Source organism: Triturus cristatus, chromosome 1_1, assembly GCF_964204655.1.
Source record: "Triturus cristatus chromosome 1_1, aTriCri1.1, whole genome shotgun sequence".
In the NCBI taxonomy this organism is placed as follows: domain Eukaryota; kingdom Metazoa; phylum Chordata; class Amphibia; order Caudata; family Salamandridae; genus Triturus; species Triturus cristatus.
In genome coordinates this window covers 180,499,276-180,518,166 of record NC_140579.1, presented here as the reverse complement: position 1 = coordinate 180,518,166, position 18,891 = coordinate 180,499,276, and the positions used below count along the sequence as shown (strand labels likewise).

General features: G+C 48.7%; 1 protein-coding gene across 1 annotated transcript in view; it reads right to left on the bottom strand.

Annotated features, from left to right (window-relative positions):
* The window catches only part of IPO4 (importin 4), a 3,494,625-nt gene that overhangs the window by 2,129,552 nt on the left and 1,346,182 nt on the right, over positions 1 to 18,891 (bottom strand). The window contains exons 8-10 of the mRNA XM_085624107.1: positions 2,284 to 2,385; positions 2,114 to 2,197; positions 1,384 to 1,545 (exon numbers count right to left, since the gene is read on the bottom strand). Of these exons, the coding sequence (XP_085480233.1) occupies positions 1,384 to 1,545; positions 2,114 to 2,197; positions 2,284 to 2,385 (348 nt within the window). The remainder of the gene's footprint in view (positions 1 to 1,383; positions 1,546 to 2,113; positions 2,198 to 2,283; positions 2,386 to 18,891) is intronic.

The window sequence follows — 18,891 nt, the reverse complement described above, 5'->3', positions numbered from 1 at the left end:
GGCGTCGGTGCCGATCCATGAGCTGACGGCGAAGGAGACGAGCGGGTTCGCCTCGACGGCGAGCTGCGCTGTCTGTGGGGTTCGGTACGACGTCGATGGTGTGTCGACGTCGACTCTGAAATCCTCGACGGCGACCTAGTCCTAGGTCTCGCCGGCCCCTCTCTCGACGTCGAACGCCGAGATCCAGAACCCTGTATCGACGGCGAACACACCGGTGCTTTACCTCTCGCCGTCGACGTCATCGCCTTTGACGTCGAACGCGATCTACCAGCCGGTAGGTGTTGTTTCTGCTCCTTTTTCTGCCCGGAGGTCCCTCCAGTGGCTGAAGCATGGGCAGAGGAAGGGGAATGAGATCCTCCATGCCCCGAAGTCCCACCTGTTCTCTGCTTCTCCTGTCCCTGAAGGCGAATCTTCTCTCTGTCTCTCAGGGTCCTCTTGGAGAAGGTCTTGCAGATGTCACATGTAGCAGGGACATGTGAGGATGATAAGCAGAGAATAAGGACATCATGTGGGTCCGTCTTGGCCATTTTCCTCACACACTCAGGGCATTTATCAAATAAAGCCATGCTGAAAAGAGAGTCCAAACTGCACCAAGCAGCAGAGAAAGGCTCTAGACGTCGAATGAACAAACTTTTATCAAGAAAAAAAACAATTTAGTCACAAAAACCACCCAAAAGGGTAGAGCTCAATGCTCCTGGGTCCTGCTAGCAGGAGCCGGAAAAAAGAACTGAAAGTAACTTGCTTTGGCTGTGCATCCTGGGATACCGGGGGTCTCTGGAGAGTTCCTTAAAGGCACGGTATCCTTTTAGCAGACACATAATGACAGCCTATAGGGCTTGTCTGTCCACCCCTTCCTCTCTATTGTTTAAAGGGATTTTGGTGAAGGGAGTGTGATACAATAAAGGAACATGTCAGATGTGAATAAAAATGACATTTAAACTTTATTTTGGCTTTTGTGTTCACTTCAGATGAAGTGCTGGCCAGTGCAGCCATATTGTTATTAGGCTGTATTGTTTTGTCTGTCTCTTAAGTGTCTTTGCAGGTTTGCAAATGCAGGACAGCCTAAGAGATATTTTGATTGCTCCGGGGTCCCCGCACATGGGCGGGACTATTCATAGATTATGACTATACACAGAGATCCCCTACTACAGAACTGAATCATATTCTGACACTTTACATAGTGACTGGTGCCTCCTTTCCATCTATTTTATCATCCACAGACAAACTGTTTACCAGGTTAACAACAGGCATCATAGACCTCACTCGCACTGCTGTCTCCTCACCCATCTCCGCCTCCTACCTTCCAATTATTAGCGGTTACTTCACTCATCTGCTTTCACCTCTCTCACTTCAGCACTTCACAGGTTTCAATGGATAACTCACCTGAACAGAGAACTGTTTGGGGCTCTGGACTTCTGCGTCTACTTCGAGTTCAGCATCATCCTCATCATCCTCAGGGTCCATCTCTCCAGCTGGGGGCTCAGCACACATGATGGGGAACAATGTGTTTAAAATCTGAGGCAACAGTTTGTGCTTTAGAATGGACTGAAAAGAAAGGTGATTAAACACAGTGTGTTACACAAACCTTTAATTTGATCCCTTAATAGTTCCACGATTCACGCGGATATAAAGGAGACATGCTAAGAAGGTGCCTGGAAATTCGATAAATCCTGGGCATCCCAAGCATTTATTTACTCTACTACAGTTTATCTACTTGTACTGAGAAAAGGAGTGATTCTCCATCTAAAGTCTGTCCCTCCCATATGTATTCATAATTCTTTTTTTCTTATTATACAATATCCTGCTTAAAATCACCTCTGAGGAAATGGACAAACAAGCTGTCTGTGTCCCACTAAACATGTTCATGTTTCCTTCATTTCCAACACAAAAAGACAGGGATATCACTTTTAGAGGTAGGTGAACTGTGTTCACCGAGCACATCCCCACCAGTGTCACAGGCAAAGACATGAACAGCTCCTTCAGCTTAACAATGTCTCTGCCTCTTCACCCTGTACCTCTATTCACCCGATACTTCGATTTTTCAGAGGAAGAGAAGTGTGGCTCGTCTACGAGTATCCCTACATACTTCATCACCACCCATAGTTCTACTCACTTTTCCCTTCAGTTTGATCAGGAATGAGATGCAAGATAATGCTTTCACACGCAGGGCATCCCCCAGCTCATTCTTCGCTGCAATCTGCAAGAGGAAACATGAAACTAATTGCTTTAAATAAAAGCAAAGAGGAAGGTGTGATATTAGCTCTAGGGAGAGGAGGCTCTTACCTGAAGACAGAAAGTGACTATCTCCGTCAAGTGTTGGGCAATGATCGAGGCTTCACTTTCCATCAGTTCGTCAAACACCTCCATTGCTTCACTGGCCTGCGTCTGGGTGTTAGAAGTAAACAATGAGACAACAAATGGGAGCCTTCAAGGGTCTGACATCTTAACTAGCTAAATGAACTGCAACAATGTGCTGTTACTTAATGTATCGGAATGGAAAGGTGTAGACGTGATCTCCATAACCACAGTTGGCTGAACATAAGTTTGAAACAGCGTTTTTTTTTAAAGAGGGCATTACACCTACATTACCCATGAAAATAATGATCCATTATTCAATAGGAGTGCCTAGACAAACTTACAGATTAGGAAATTTACAGATTTGGACTAATAGAATGGTTACTTGCACAATTTTTATGAGCAAAAGCTCCGTACCCTGTAGTTTCTGTATCGTATGTTCATTGAAATCATAAATGCTATAATTTTCCCTGCCACATTTTGCAGACCCCGAAAACAATTTTTCACATAGTTTTTTTCCATGGAAACCAGCCGAGTCTCATGCACTGGAAGCCTAAGTTTTTCATGGAAGTGCTCAAAAGGCTATAGAATATTAGAATGGGCTGCATAGCAGCATCTAAAATTGTATTGGTGGATAGACATTTAAGACCTAACAAAAAATCGTTTACCAATGGAAATTTGAAGAAAGAAATGTCTTGGGAGACTTTCTGTAGGCTGTTATAGCTAGAAGATGGACTTTAATGGAGGAGATAAAACAAGTTCCTTACCTACGCACTGTGGTTTTCCAGTATTGATATCTTTCATAGATTCACGTTGGAATCTTCCCCGTCCTCAAGGTGGAGGTCCCACAGTAACTCTAACTAGTAGTAAATTCCATTGCTTTATATTGTAAATTATATGTACCATAGGATTGTATAGTAATCTACATTGTTTTGGGTAGAATCAAAGTTCAGTCAATCAGAGAGACGCTTCTACCTCATCCCTTCTCTCCGATGACACCACACCTCAGATTTCGAAGCATAAGTGCATAAAATAACAAAATGTACAATGAAGAATCGATGAGGTAAGCGACTGAAGGGAAAATGGGAGAGTTGCATGTGAATCTATGAAAGATATGAATACTGGAGAACCACAGTATACAGGTAAGTAAATTGTTTTTCGCTAGTACTGAATCTTTAGTAGATTCACCTGCTTGAATCTGAATAGTTAGTAGTAATTAATTGAAGAAAACGTTACCAAAAAAGTTCTCTACGGAGGCAGGTAAAATATCTACATAAATATACAGTAAGACAAATATAAATAGGTATCCATAAAACAATTGTAACAGATAGTAACCATTGTTAAATGAACAGTACAAGCTCACCTCATTGAAACAATCTGTGAAGAACTGCTTGTCCCACCACATCATTACTGTTTGCAGCATCTAGACAGTGATGTCTTGGCAAAGGTGTCTGTCCATGTGGCCGACCTGCATATGTCTGGCAGGGATACCCCATGCACATAGGGCAGCAGATGTTGCTACACTTATCAAATAAAAACACAGTTTGGATACAAGAGGCCTTCCTGCTTTTTCATGACCGAAAGCTATGGCTGCAGACACCCATCTTGCTACACCATCTCTTAGGACTAGTTGACCCTTCCGTGGAAGTGCAAAGGCGACCAGGAGCTAATCAGACTGACAGTTTTGTTCTTTCTATATAAAATCTTAAACACCTCTGAGCATCCAAAGTATAAAGGGTCCTTTCTGCTTTATTTGCGGGGTTCTGAAAGAATGAATTTAAGACAATAGGTTCATTGAGGTGAAAATCTGTAGGCACTTTAGGTATGAAGAGGGGATTAGTACATAGGATAACTTTGCCCTTCTTGAATTGCAAGTATGGCTTCTGAACTGTAAGGGCTTGTATTTTGCGGATTCTTCTCACATATGTAAGGGCTATGAGAAAAGCTGTTTTCCATGAAAGATGTTTGATGTCTGCTTTATGTATAGGAGAAATGTCTTCTCATCAGTAGAGCTAAAATGGTGTTCTGCTGCAAAGGAATTGGTAGTTTCCTGATTGAAGGTTAAGCCCTAAATTTAACTTACAAATTCCTTTAACTATGTCTGATTTCTAGATTGTCTGAATCTTGAAATTGTTGCCAGATGGACTCTGATTGAGCTATGAGACAATCCAGACTGAGCTAAGTATAGTAGGTACGGTAACACCTCTGCAGGTGCCGAAGAAGAATGGTTAAACTCGCTAGAGGAAAACAAATGAGAAAATCTTACCCATTTTACTTTATGATTGGTCGACTCTGCTCTGGCCGGTGCCAGTATGTCTTTGCATTGTTGAGAAATGTTCAGCTAGTGAAAATCATTGTGCTCAGGATCCAAGCTGCTAAATTGAGCGACTCTAGGCCCGGATGCTTCACTTGCCCATTGTTTCTGGAGATCAATCCTGGGATTGATTTAAGTGGAATTTGACTCTGTTCAAACATTAATACGAGTTCTGAGTACCAAAATTTTCTCGCCATGCCGGAGCTATCAGAATAATCCGGCATGACTATCTTTTCATCCTGTTCAAAATTTTAGCAATTAGGGGGTATGGCTGGAAAAGCACACGCGAATATACCCGCCCATGATATTTGGAGCACATTCCCTTATGAACACCAATGCAGGGATCTGCTCACATAGTATTTTCATTTTGTGTTCGCCAGGGTAGCAAACAGATCTAGAGATGGCGCCCCCCCATTTGTTGAATATTCTGGTGCTCTGATATTCTGTATTTCTTCAGACCTGCTTAAGTCAGCCGCCTACTGGTATTCCTAGCAGTGTACTTGCTCCAATTTCATGGAGGCCTTGTGTTGAAGACACCAGTTCCATATGATTTTGTTCCACCTTGTTTCTTTAGATAAAACACTGCAGTTGTGTTTTCTGTTCTAATCACGACCTCCGACTCCTTCAGACATGGTAGGAAAGCCTGAAGCCACAGGGTCACTGCTTTCCGTTCTAGGAAATGTATGTGGTGGTTATTTTCCTCGTCCGATCACTAGTTGCTCACTTCCAAGTCTTGGAGATGTGCTCCCCAACCTTTCATGGAAGCGTCCTGTACCGCCCTGAACGTCTCAGGATCGTTTAACAGACACGATAATGAGAACGCAACCATTTGTGAAGGTTTAGTTATTTTAATGAAGGCAAAAATAATACAAGGAATAAACAAAGGTTATAGTCACTGGAATCCTCCAGGCTAAGTACGTTACCAGCCCACAGCACGGATGGTCCTAACCGTCCTCTGCATATACGCCGATCCCGGCGTATGCCAACAGAGGGCAGAAATGAAATGGCCGACAATGCCAATCGGTAGGCTGTGAGGGGCACGAAGAGTGTTGGGGAGAATCGAGGAGTCAGGGAAACACCCAGCCGGGGTCTCTACCTGAAGGGAGCAGCCGCTCAACCTCTTCCTCAGACTGCACCGGGACGCGGAGTCACCTCCTGGTGATGCGTCACCGATACCCCAATCACAAGCAAAGAAGACTGAACCGAGAGCAGCCGCTCGATCGATCCTGTGGACTTCCGAGTCTGTAACGCGGCAAACACCTCCTGGTGTGCGTTACAGCTGGCAGTCCCTGTATCTCTGGTCGGGCTGGGAGTTACGACTCCAACCAGCAAAAGCGCCACTGCGCTTTGACTCAGCCGAGTCAAAAAGCGAAGCTCAATGGTTATCCGGTAGAGCTTCCGGGTCCTTCACAGGTGACGATGGGGCAAGACACGGCCCAGGGAGTAACGACTCGACCTACCTCCGTTCTTGCCTTACTGGAGCACCACTCCGGAACACTGCTCTTCACTAAGCAGGTACGTCGGTGTAAACACAATATCCGACAGCGTTGTACCTCCCGGTTCCTCCCTTTATAGGGCGTGTTTTCCTTGAGTTATATAACAGCTTTCCTGTTTACATAAGGGCGTGTTTTCCTTGAGTTATGTAACAGCTCTCCTGTTTACATAACCTCTCAACCGCTAAGCATCCTGGGAGATGTAGTCCGTTTTCGCTGGTTACCGTTTTCCTCCCCTCGCATGACAGGAATTCTTGACAGTACATCCTCCCTCTCAGCGGCTCCCCACGGGTCCAGCGCTGGCAGGAAAACGCCGATGGAACAAGGAGACCAAGCGCGGAGCATGAACCCCTTCAGCCGGTTCCCATGACTGCTCCTCCGGGCCATAGCCTTTCCACGCAACCAGGTACCACAGCTTCCCCCTGCGCCATTTGGACGCCCGTATGCACGACACTTCATACTCCACCTCCGACTCCACGCATACCGGCCTAGGTGTCCCAGACGGCTTGGAGGGTGCTGGTTTGAGCAATGATACATGAAAGACAGGGTGTATCCGCAATGACTGGGGCAAGCACACCTTCACGTTCACGGGACCCATACACTTGGTAATTCGATAGGGGCCCATGTACTTGGGAAGGAACACACTGTTCTTTCGAAACCTCATGTTTCTTGTGGATATCCAGACGTAGTCTCCAGTGCGGTACAGTGGCCCGGGCCTTCTCTTCCTGTCTGCCGCAGCCTTGTATCTTCTCTTGGCCTCTATTAGGACAGCCCTTGAGCGCATCAACGTGTCTTTTATGTGTGCCACCCTGTCCGCTGTGGCGGGAATCCTGTCCTCTCTGAACGGATGTAGAAATGGCAAGAACCTGGGATGTTGGCCATAGTTGCTATAGAACGGAGATGACTGTGTGGAGCTGTGCGTGGCGTTGTTATAGGCTATCTCTGCAACCCATAGCAAGTCGACCCATTCTTCCCTGCCCTGGTCCACAAAACATCGCAGATACTGTTTGAGCGTTTGGTTCAGGCGCTCGGTTTGGCCGTCCGTTTGAGGGTGGTAGCTGGTGGACAGGGCGGTCTTAACATGCAGCGCAGTGCACCAAGTCTTCCAGAATTGCGCAGTAAACTGCGACCCCCGGTCCGACACGATCACCCCAGGTAATCCATGCAGTCGTACCACATTCTTTAGGAGTAGTGACGCCAATTCCCCGGCCGTAGGGACTCTCTTGCAGGGGATGAAGTGCCCCATTTTCGTCAAGTAATCCACCACCACCAGTATTGCCGTCATCCCCTGGTCTACCGGTAGGCCCACCACGAAGTCCAGTGATATGCTATCCCATGGTCTATCCGGGGTCGGAAGTGGATGTAAGAGCCCTTGGGTTCGGCCATGGTCGGCCTTCATGGTAGCACACGTAGGACACTCCTGTCCCCACCTCCTGACATCCACTCTCATGGTTGGCCACCAGAAATGCCGTCCCATGCTAGCCACCGTTTTTTCAAAGCCCAAATGACCTGCGCATGGAGAGTCATGGCACCAGATGAATGCTTGTTTCCTTAGCCTAGGCGTGGGTATCAATAGGCACCTGCCCTTCAGGGGTATCCCGTCCTTCAGCTGCCATTCTCTGTGACTGAGGAGCCACCTCCGCCATGCGAATGACCTGATCCCTCTCTTTATTCCCCTCAGGAAAGTATCCGGTTGGATAACCCCCAATACCATCCTCGGGGAAATGATGGAATGCTCGGTCGCAGGCAATGGTTCCTTAACTGCAGATTGACGGGACAGGGCGTCCGCCTTCCGGTTTTCCGTCCCCGGCCAATATGTGATGCGGAAGTTGAACCCCGCAAAGAAGATCATCCACCGCAGCTGTCTGGGAGAAAGGTGTCTTGTGGCCGTCATGAACTGTAGGTTCCGATGGTCCGTGTACACCGATACCACATGTCTTGCCCCCATCAACCAATGCCTCCATTCGGTGAAGGCGTCCTTGATTGCGAGAAGCTCCTTCTCCGCAATATGGTAGTTGCGTTCGGCGTCGTTGAGTTTGCGGGACATGTACGCAACTGGATGAAGCACCCCTGTGTCGTGGTTGCGTTGGGACAAGATAGCCCCCAGCGCCACATCCGATGCGTCCGCTTCCACCACGTAGGGGAGATCCGGATCGGGGTGAGCCAACACCGGCGCCTTACCAAAGGCGCTTTTCAGGGCCTCAAAGGCTTTGTTCGCTTCAGGGGACCAGACAAACTCCTTGGACTTCCTCAGTAGCTGTGTGATTGGGGCCACCAATCCTGAAAATCCATCTATAAACCGCCTGTAAAAGTTGGCGAAGCCAATGAAACTTTGGACGTCCTTCACGCTTTGGGGCACCGGCCATTCTTTCACCGCCTTGATCTTTCGTTCTGCCATCTCCTGTCCCTCTGGACTCAGCATCACTCCGAGGAATTCCACGGATGTGACGTGGAAGTCACACTTGCTGAGTTTACAAAACAGCATGTTGTCCCTCAGCTTTTGGAGCACAGCTTTGACGTGGTGTACGTGCTCCTCCACACTGGACGAATAGATGAGGATGTCGTCGATATATACGACCACGTAGATATCCAACTCCTCTCTGAATACCTCATTCAAAAAGCACTGAAAGGCTGCCGGGGCGTTGCACAGACCGAACGGCATGACGAGGTACTCAAAAAGGCCGAACCTGGTCTTAAAGGCGGTCTTCCACTCGTCTCCGTCCCTCATGCGCACCAGATGGTATGCCCCTTTCAAATCCAACTTGGTGTAGATACGAGCTTTCTTGACCTGTTCCAGAAGTACACTGATGAGAGGCAAGGGGTACCGATTCTTTACGGTTATCGCATTCAATGCCCTAAAGTCCACACAGGCTCTCAGCTCCCCATTAGCCTTCGGGATGAAGAAGAGTGGCGAGGCGGCCGGAGACTTGGACGGGCGGATGAATCCTAGCTTGAGGAGTTTATCCAGGTACCCCCGGAGATGCACGTTTTCAGGCTCCGTCAGGGCATACAGCCTGCCGCTGGGAACGCTGGCCCCTGGCACCAGGTCGATCTGGCAGTCAAACTGTCTATGTGGTGGTAGCACTTCCGCCTTCACCTCATCAAATACATCCTCAAAACTGTGATAAGCCTGGGGGAGAGCCACATCTTTTTCTGCCGCTGTAGACACCGTCTGACTCCCGCTCTCATCTGCGTCAAGGGATTCCGTTCTTATTCCACAATGCAGGATGCAATACGGTGACGTCAGTTCGATGCGATGTGTTGGCCAATCCACAGAGGGGTTGTGTTTCTGTAGCCACGGCAATCCCAATATGACGCCATATTGGGGCGCTCGGATGATGTTAAAATCGATTTGTTCCAAATGGTTCCTCCCACATCTCATCGGAAGGACCCCCGTGTGCTGCCCGATGGGCCCCGTCACCAATCGCCTTCCGTCTACAGCATAGACGTCTTCGGGTACAGCTTTGGGAAGAAGCACTAGCCCTAGCCTGCATGCCTCGTTGTGGTCCATAAACATGCCAGTGGCCCCTGAATCCACTATGGCCACAACGGGTATCCACTGGTCATGCACTCCCACGTGCACCGTGAGAAACAGGTGTCGTTGTCCCTTAGTGACCGAGTTGGAAAGTGAAGGGATGGATGAGTGACTCCGAGATGCCCCTTCTTTGGTCTGGGAGTCCTCTAGTTTTCCGCCGGTACGTCCACCACGGCTGTTACCGACCGGTTGGCCCGATAACGTGACGTCTTCGCTTTGGCAGGGCATTCACGTACGTAGTGGCCTTTTTTGCCACAATATAGGCACAATCCTTGTTTACGGCGTGACTCTTTCTCCGTGGCTGTGAGGCTCGCTCGTATTGCGCCGATGTCCATGGGTTCTCCCTTGGATGCGGTGGAAGTTTCAGGACTTCCCACTGTCACATAGGATGGAAGGGATTTTCCTTTTCTCCCATGATCCCCCTTTCTTTCACTTAGCCTATGTTCCAGCCGTAATACCAGGTTGATAAGGCCCTCACATGTCTTGGGTTGTGGGTCAATATGAGCCACGGCGTCTTTGAGCTCATCGCACAGCCCGTGATGGAAGAGCGCCGTCTGTTTAGCAACAGGCCACATGGTTTCCGCAACCAGCCTTCGGAACGCGTTGAGATACTGCACCAGGTCGTTGGATCCCTGTCTCAACTCAAGCATTTCACGGTCCGCCGTGTACGAGTCAGCCCTTCTGTCGAAGACCTTCAGGAATTCCTCGCGAAAAGCACCCCAATCACATAAGATGGGGTCGTCCCTGCTCACCAGAGGTACGGCCCATTGTGCCGCGTTTCCAGCCAAATAGGATATAAGGAAAGCCACACGAGCCTGACTCGTGGGGAACGCCCTTGGTTTGCACGATAAATGTAGCGCCACTTGTGTGAGGAATACCTGCACTGTGTTAGGATCCCCACTGTACCTCTCTGGTGTTGCCAAGGGGACGGCTACCGGCATTTCCACTACTACCGCAGGGGTCTGGTTCGTGAGGGAGGTGCTGGGCGTGAGCGGGTCCAATTGGATAGCATCCAGTCTGGCTTTTACATCGGCTGTTTCTTGCCTGGAGGCAGCTAATTCAATTTGCACGGTCGCTAAAGCAGCCAGCACATCATCAAGTGTTGCCATGTCTGTTATCGACCGGGAGACAGTTAGTGTTATTAAGGTCGGATATTTTGTAACGCCCTGAACGTCTCAGGATCGTTTAACAGACACGATAATGAGAACGCAACCACTTGTGAAGGTTTAGTTATTTTAATGAAGGCAAAAATAATACAAGGAATAAACAAAGGTTATAGTCACTGGAATCCTCCAGGCTAAGTACGTTACCAGCCCACAGCACGGATGGTCCTAACCGTCCTCTGCATATACGCCGATCCCGGCGTATGCCAACAGAGGGCAGAAATGAAATGGCCGACAATGCCAATCGGTAGGCTGTGAGGGGCACGAAGAGTGTTGGGGAGAATCGAGGAGTCAGGGAAACACCCAGCCGGGGTCTCTACCTGAAGGGAGCAGCCGCTCAACCTCTTCCTCAGACTGCACCGGGACGCGGAGTCACCTCCTGGTGATGCGTCACCGATACCCCAATCACAAGCAAAGAAGACTGAACCGAGAGCAGCCGCTCGATCGATCCTGTGGACTTCCGAGTCTGTAACGCGGCAAACACCTCCTGGTGTGCGTTACAGCTGGCAGTCCCTGTATCTCTGGTCGGGCTGGGAGTTACGACTCCAACCAGCAAAAGCGCCACTGCGCTTTGACTCAGCCGAGTCAAAAAGCGAAGCTCAATGGTTATCCGGTAGAGCTTCCGGGTCCTTCACAGGTGACGATGGGGCAAGACACGGCCCAGGGAGTAACGACTCGACCTACCTCCGTTCTTGCCTTACTGGAGCACCACTCCGGAACACTGCTCTTCACTAAGCAGGTACGTCGGTGTAAACACAATATCCGACAGCGTTGTACCTCCCGGTTCCTCCCTTTATAGGGCGTGTTTTCCTTGAGTTATGTAACAGCTCTCCTGTTTACATAAGGGCGTGTTTTCCTTGAGTTATGTAACAGCTCTCCTGTTTACATAACCTCTCAACCGCTAAGCATCCTGGGAGATGTAGTCCGTTTTCGCTGGTTACCGTTTTCCTCCCCTCGCATGACAGGAATTCTTGACACGTCCGTTGTCATGACAAATTGGAGGTTGTGTGAGAAAACTTGACTCCACCGAAATGTTGTCCACTATCGCCCACCATTTCATAGCCTGTACCATTTCCTTTGCTATACTAATAACATTGCTGAAATAACCCTTGACTTGTATCCACTGTGTGTCCACCTGTTCTTGTAATGGCCTCATGAACAAGCGACAGTTTGGGATCAGAGGTCTGCATGATGATACAATTTCTAGAAATTATTTGTATTGCCCGACTAAAGTTGACTTTTTTGTTGATAGGGTGGACGCTAATGCTATCATCTATGTAGATCTTTCTTTTGTGGGATACACCTTGTAGATTGTTGTGTCCAGAACTGCTCCCAAAAAATGTAATTCCTGTGCTTGGAATTAGCCACAATTTCTCTTTGTTCATTTTAAGACCTAGGTTTTTAAGACGCTGAAAGCATGCTTCTGTAGAACTCACTGCAGGTTGCTTTTATTAGCCAATCAAGGTAAGGAAATACCTAATGGCCATTTCTACTCCGATAAGCTGCTACCGATGCTATGCACTTGGTGAATTTTCTTGGGGCAGATTTTAATCTAAATGGTAGGACTATGAATTGGTAGTGACACCTGGCCACCTCGAATCATAGAAACCTCATGTGCTTTACATGTATAGGAATATGGAAATAGGCATCCAGAAGAACCAACAATGATATGTTATCTCCTCGGTTTATCAACTGAATGATATCCGATAGCATGATCATTCTGAATGATTGTTTTTTTAGGTACTTGTTGAACTGTCTCATATCCAACAATTGTCTCTATTTTTCTTCTTCAGCAGAAAGAGGTTAGAGTAGAAACCTGTGTTTCTGCAGTCTTGTGGGACCTCTTCTATTGCTCCCTTCAGGATAAGAGAAATTTACTCTCTTAACAGACCTAGATGTTGATATGACCTCTTGCTGAGCAGATTGCGAGGGGATTTCTGAATAAATTCTAGTGTATGTCCGTTCAGAATGATGTCCAAGATCCACCTTTCAGAAGAGATGGACTTCCAAAGTTTGCAGTAATTGCAGAGTGTCTCTCTTAAATTCAAGAGAGCTAGATTGAGAGAGGCAACTATTGCCATTGTTTTCTCACTGTAACCTAGAGGACGTCTGTCCTTTTCCTGTGGCGGCTGCTCTTCTACCTGGTTGCCTTGAGAAAGTTGTTGCCATCAAAGGTCTAAATTGCTGAGAGGACTGATGACTGTATTCCTGTTGCGGTTAGTGATATGGCTGAAACCTATAAGGCTGATATCCTTCTCTAAAGGAATATTGTCCTCTGCTTCTACCACCTTGAAATGATTGACACCTTCTTTGTTGAAGCACTCCAAGCTACCTTACCGTTTCCATGTCAGCCTTTATTGATTGTAATGAGTCATCAATGTGTTTCCCAAAAAGGTCCTCTCCATTGTAAGGGATGTCCAACATTTTTGAGTGCACTTCAGGGCTGAAAAAAGTTGCCTTCAACCAACCCGGCCTTCTCAATACTGCTGCTACAGCCTTTTGCAGCATCAATTTCTGGGGATTTCTATTCCCTTTCCTGGAGGATAGCTCTAGCCTCTTGTATCTTTTCCTCTGGCAGAGAATCAAAGAGGTGTGTTAAATCTCGCCACATCGGACGGTCATACCTGCCAAGAATAGCCAAAGCATTGTACGTCCTTATGATGATAGCCACCATGGCAGAGAAGTGCTTCCCTGTCAGTAGGAGCTGAACAATGTATTGCTGGGTTTTTGATCATCTTTGTGCCGTTGCATAACCATGGAGTCTAGGTTTTGGTGACCAATCAAACAGGCTGGAAAATTGCCTGGTGTCTTGCATTTATCATCGAGTCTGGGTATTACTGCTGCCAACGTAGCAGGATTCTTCATAACCTTAAGGCTGTCAACCCAAATGTAGTCGACAATTGATATTGATCTCATTGATTTCCTGGTGGACTCCTTATAGTCCTACAGGAAACTGAATATGCTACTTACCAGTATGCATCTGTTCTTGGCATGTAGGGCTGCTGACATTCATATCTGTGCATAGATCGCCGCCTAGTGTTGGGTCCGGATGTTTGTACGTTGTTGTCCTGGAAGAGTCTTCGAAGTATCCTGGGATAGGTGACTCCTCCCCTGGACTACAGTGCGCATGGGCATCCTCTCCATCCTCAGATTGTTTTTCGCCATTGTGGCAGTGATGGAGTAGATCTAGAAAGTGATGACCATGCTTACAGTAATTCCGAGAGCTGCAGCTGCTACAGGCGCCGGGGAGGAGGGAGGGCGATATGAATGTCAGCAGCCCTACATGCCAAGAACAGATGCATACTGGTAAGTAGCATATTCAGTTCGAGGAATGTGGGCTGCTGAATTCATATCTGTGCATAGAATATATAGCAGTGCCCTCTTATTAGCGGCGGCTACCAGTGCCAGCTGCAGCGGTCTGAAAAAGAGTTTTGAGAACAGCCTGTCCTACAGCTGCCTGCTGTTTTGATTGTACATCTACACAATAGTGTTGGGTAAATGTATGTGTAGTGGACCAGGTGGCTGCTCTACATATATCATGCAAAGGAATGTTTCCCAGGAAAGCCATGGAGGCCCCTAACTTACGTGTTGAGTGGGCTCGTGGGGGAATCGTTAATGTGCGTTTAGCCTTTTGATAGCAAATTTGAATACATTTAACGATCCATCTGGCTATTCCTGCTTTGGAGATAGCGTTACCTTTGTGGTGTGGGGCAAAGGCAACGAAAAGTTGTTGTGTTTTCCTAAAGGGTTTGGTCCTGTCGATATAATACATGAGGGCCCTTTTTGACATCTAGTGTATGGAGTGCCCTTTCTGCGACAGTTTGTGGGTTTTGGAAGAAAACGGGCAGTTCAATGGTTTGATTCATGTGGAACTGCGATACCACCTTTGGCATGAATTTGGGGTTGGTACGTAGTACGACCCTGTTGGCGTGAACCTGTATAAATGGCTCTTGAACGGTTAGTGCCTGGAGTTCACTAACTCTTCTCAAAGAAGTGATCGCTACTAGGAAAGCTACTTTCCAGGTAAGGAATTGAATCTCGCATGAGTGTAGAGGTTCAAAGGGTGGACCCATCAGGCGTGTGAGGACCAAGTTGAGGTTCCACATCGGAGCCGGTGGGTGGCTTGGTGGAATGACTCGTTTGAGTCCTTCCAAGAATGCTTTGATGGCAGGCACTCTGAATAGAGAGAGGTGCTGCCTGGTCTGTAGATAGACTGATATTGCGGTCAAATGGACACGTATAGAGGTGTACGCCAGATTGCATCGGTATAGGTGTAATAGGTAACAAATAATGTTTTGGATGGATGCATCTAGCGGGTTAATGTCATTATTATTGCAATAAATGACGAACCTCTTCCATTTTGCTGCATAGCAAGCTCTGGTAGTGGGTCTCCTGGCCTCCTTAATGATGTCCATACAGTCATGTGGCAGGTTTAGGTAGCCAAACTCTAGGACTTCAGGAGCCAGATTGCCAGGTTCAGCTGTTGCGGATCTGGGTGCTGAATCTCTCCATGGTTCTGCGTCAAATGCTCGGGTTTGACCCGCAGCCTTTGATGTGGCACCACGGAAAGTTCGAGAAAGGTGGTGTACCACGGCTGGCGTGCCCACGTTGGAGCAACCAGGACGAGCGTCAGTGAGTGTTGACGCAGTTTGCGTGCCACCAGCGGTATCAGTGGTGCTGGGGGAAAAGCATACGCAAATCTACCGGACCAGTTCATCCATATCGCATTGCCCTGCGACTGCGGATGTGGGAACCTGGCGGCAAAGCTTTGGCATTTTGCGTTTTCGCTTGTCGCGAATAGGTCTATCTCTGGATGACCCCACTGCTGGAAGTACGGTTGGAGTACTGATGGGTGTAACTCCCACTCGTGCATCTGGTGGCTGTGTCTGCTGAGCAGATCCGCCATCTGGTTGTCCTTGCCGGGGAGGTGTTCTGCCATGAGGAACATGTTCCTTTGAATGGCCCACTTCCACATGCTCTGAGCCAGATGAGACAACTGTGGAGAGTGTGTTCCTCCCTGCTTCTGTATGTAATACATGGCAGTCATGTTGTCCGTCCGGATCAACACGACTTTGTTGCACAAGTGTACTTTGAATGCTTTCATAGCGAGGAAGATTGCCATCAGCTCTAGAAGGTTGATGTGCATCTTCTTTTGTTGTTGTGTCCATAGTCCCTGCACTGTGTAATGGAGTACATGAGCTCCCCATCCCTGGAGAGATGCGTCCGCCGTCAGTATTATCTGTGGGACAGGCTCTTGGAACGGTCGGCCCTTGCAAAGGTTTTGTGGATTCCACCAATGCAGAGAGTTGTATGCCCGACCGCTCACCAACACTAGGTCTTTCAACTGTCCTTGAGCCTGATTCCACTCACGTGCTAAGCACTCCTGAAGCGGGCGCATATGTAGTCTCGCGTGGGGGACTATGAAGATGCAGGAGGCCATCATGCCTATCAACTGCATGAACACTCGCGCGGGAAGGGAGTGTTGTGGTTTGAACTTTGAAATCAGCATTTGCATGCTGTTGATTCTCACCAAATTTGGCTGAGCTGTGGCCGCCAGAGTGTCTATAGTCGCACCTAGGTACTGTTGTACGTGTGCGGGCTGTAGATGGGATTTTGGGTAATTTAGTGAGAACCCCAGACTGTGAAGGAGGTGAATGGTGCGGGACATGTGGCTGGCACATTGCTGGGCTGACTTCGCTTGAACGAGCCAGTCGTCCAGGTAAGGGTAGACGTGTATGTGCTGCCTCCGTAGATGTGCCGCCACAGTAGCTAGGCACTTTGTAAACACCCTTGGTGCCGTTGTCACGCCGAAGGGAAGGACTTTGAATTGGTAGTGCTGCCCTTGAACAGTGAACCTGAGGTATTTTTTGTGTGATGGGTGAATGGGTATGTGGAAATACGCATCCTTGAGGTCCAGTGTGGCTAGAAAGTCTCCCTGCTTGAGTAGCGGGAGGACTTGCTGTAGAGTGAGCATGTGAAAATGCTCGGAAAGAATGTATCTGTTTAGGGGTCTCAGGTCTAATATAGGTCTGAGTGACCCGTCCTTTTTCGGTATTAAAAAGTACAGGGAGTACACCCCCGTACCTTGCTCGTGGACGGGTACGACCTCTATTGCGCCTTTTAGAAGCATACTTTGCACCTCCTGCTGTAAGAGCGTTAAGTGCTCTGAGGACATAGGACGGTTTTTTGGAGGTATTGTGGGTGGAGTGGAGGTTAGTTCTAGACAGTAACCGTATTTGACAATATCTTTGACCCACCTGTCCGTGGTAATGGAGTTCCACGTGGACAGGAACCTTTGTAGCCTTCCCCCGACAGGTGTTATGTGGTCGGGAGGAAGGGAGAGGGCGTCACTGCTTGTTCTTGGGGGAGGACCTGGTGTTGCCGTAGCCGCGTCCTCTGCCCTTTGTACTGGAGCCACGATATCCACCCCGGGTGTTTTTATCGTAGGTGGTTTGTGTATTGCCCTTGTTGTATGTTTGCTGTGACACCTGTCCTCTACCTGCTCCTCTATTTCCGGGGCGACGAAAGGAGCCGCTCCGAAAGGACTGAGTCTGGAGAGCCCCCATGGACTTTGCAGTGTCCGTGTCCTTCTTTATTTTCTCTAGGGTGGTGTCAACCTCCGGGCCGAATAAATAGTCGGGGTTGACAGGCTGGTTGAGTATGTTGTTTTGCACCTCAGGTTTGAATCCGGAGATTCGTAACCAGGCATGTCGTCGCAGCATGACGCTAGTGTTTATGGCCCTGGCAGCTGTGTCTGCGGCATCCAGCGCGCACTTGATGGATGCGTTTGTGAGGAGCTGTCCCTCCCTGATGAGGATCTCTGCACCTTCTCTGTATTGGTCAGGGAGATGTTGGATTAGTTGCTCTAATGTGTCGTAGTGCGCTCTATCGTAGCGAGCGAGGAGTGCTTGAGTATTGGCAATGCGCCATATGTTGGCTGCCTGGGCGGCAACCCGTTTGCCAGAGCTCTCTAACACCTTGGACTCTTTGTCCGGGGGAGGAGCGTCACCTGTTGTTTGTGAGTGTGCCCTCTTGCGAGCATTCGCAACGACAATGGAATCCAGAGGTAATTGGCCTCTGATGTAAGTAGGGTCCCCAGGCGCTGATCTGTATTTCTTGTCGATCCTGGGGTTTATCACTCTTGCCCTGGTGGGTTCCTTGAAGATGTCCTTGGCTGGTTTGAGGACACCCTTCAACATGGGTAGAGTTTTTATATTCCTTTCTGAGGATGCAAAAGTATCCATAAGAAAGTCGTCCTCGACGGTGTCCGAGTGAAGTTGCACCCCATGATTGGCCGCAGCACATTCAATTAGAGCGTTAAACGCTGCCGTGTCCTCTGTGGGAGATGTTTTTGCTCCATAGAGTTGCGGGTCTTGTGCATCTATAGGTGCACCTGGGTCCACAGGGTCATCCCAAGTTTGATCAGGGTCCTGTTGGCCGTCAGGGTCCATGTCTCCGGGGTAGGGGACTTGGTCACCCATGTAGTCCACCAACGCATCCGTGTCGGAGTGTGTGGGAGAGAAGGATTGTGGATCCTGGTAGGGTGAGTGGAAAGGTTCGTAAAGAACTGGTTCTGAAGCCACAGGCAGCTTTCTTTTAAGTGGAATCCTGAAGGAGTCCAAAGCCGGCTCCGAAGTTATTTTCCGTTTGTGGATAATCATCCTGCCGGTGTCGGCGTCGATTAGATGCGATGGAGACGTCTCCGCAGAGCGTTCGGCAGGCGTGATAGTGGTATGGGTCACCCGTGTCCTGATTTGGAACAGTTTCGGGGCCGTGGATGGTGGCAGGCCAAAAGTAATGTTGGCTGGTGTCGAAGAGGCTGCTGGAGCTTTAATTGGTTCGGAGCCCGACGTGTCCTGGAGGACCATTTTCTTTTTGGTGCTTTGCGCAGCAATGGGTCGCGTCTGGAGCGCCCTCGAGTCTTTTGCACCGACCGGTTCTGTTGAGGCGGTCATGGATTTTTTCGGCGCCGGTGGGTCATCGAGTCGAGGGGCGGGAATGGCCGTCGACTTCTTCGATGAGTGTGGCTTTGGTGTCGCCGTGGAAGCGGTGTGAGACGCAGCAGGCTGTTTGACCTTTGGGGTCGGAGTC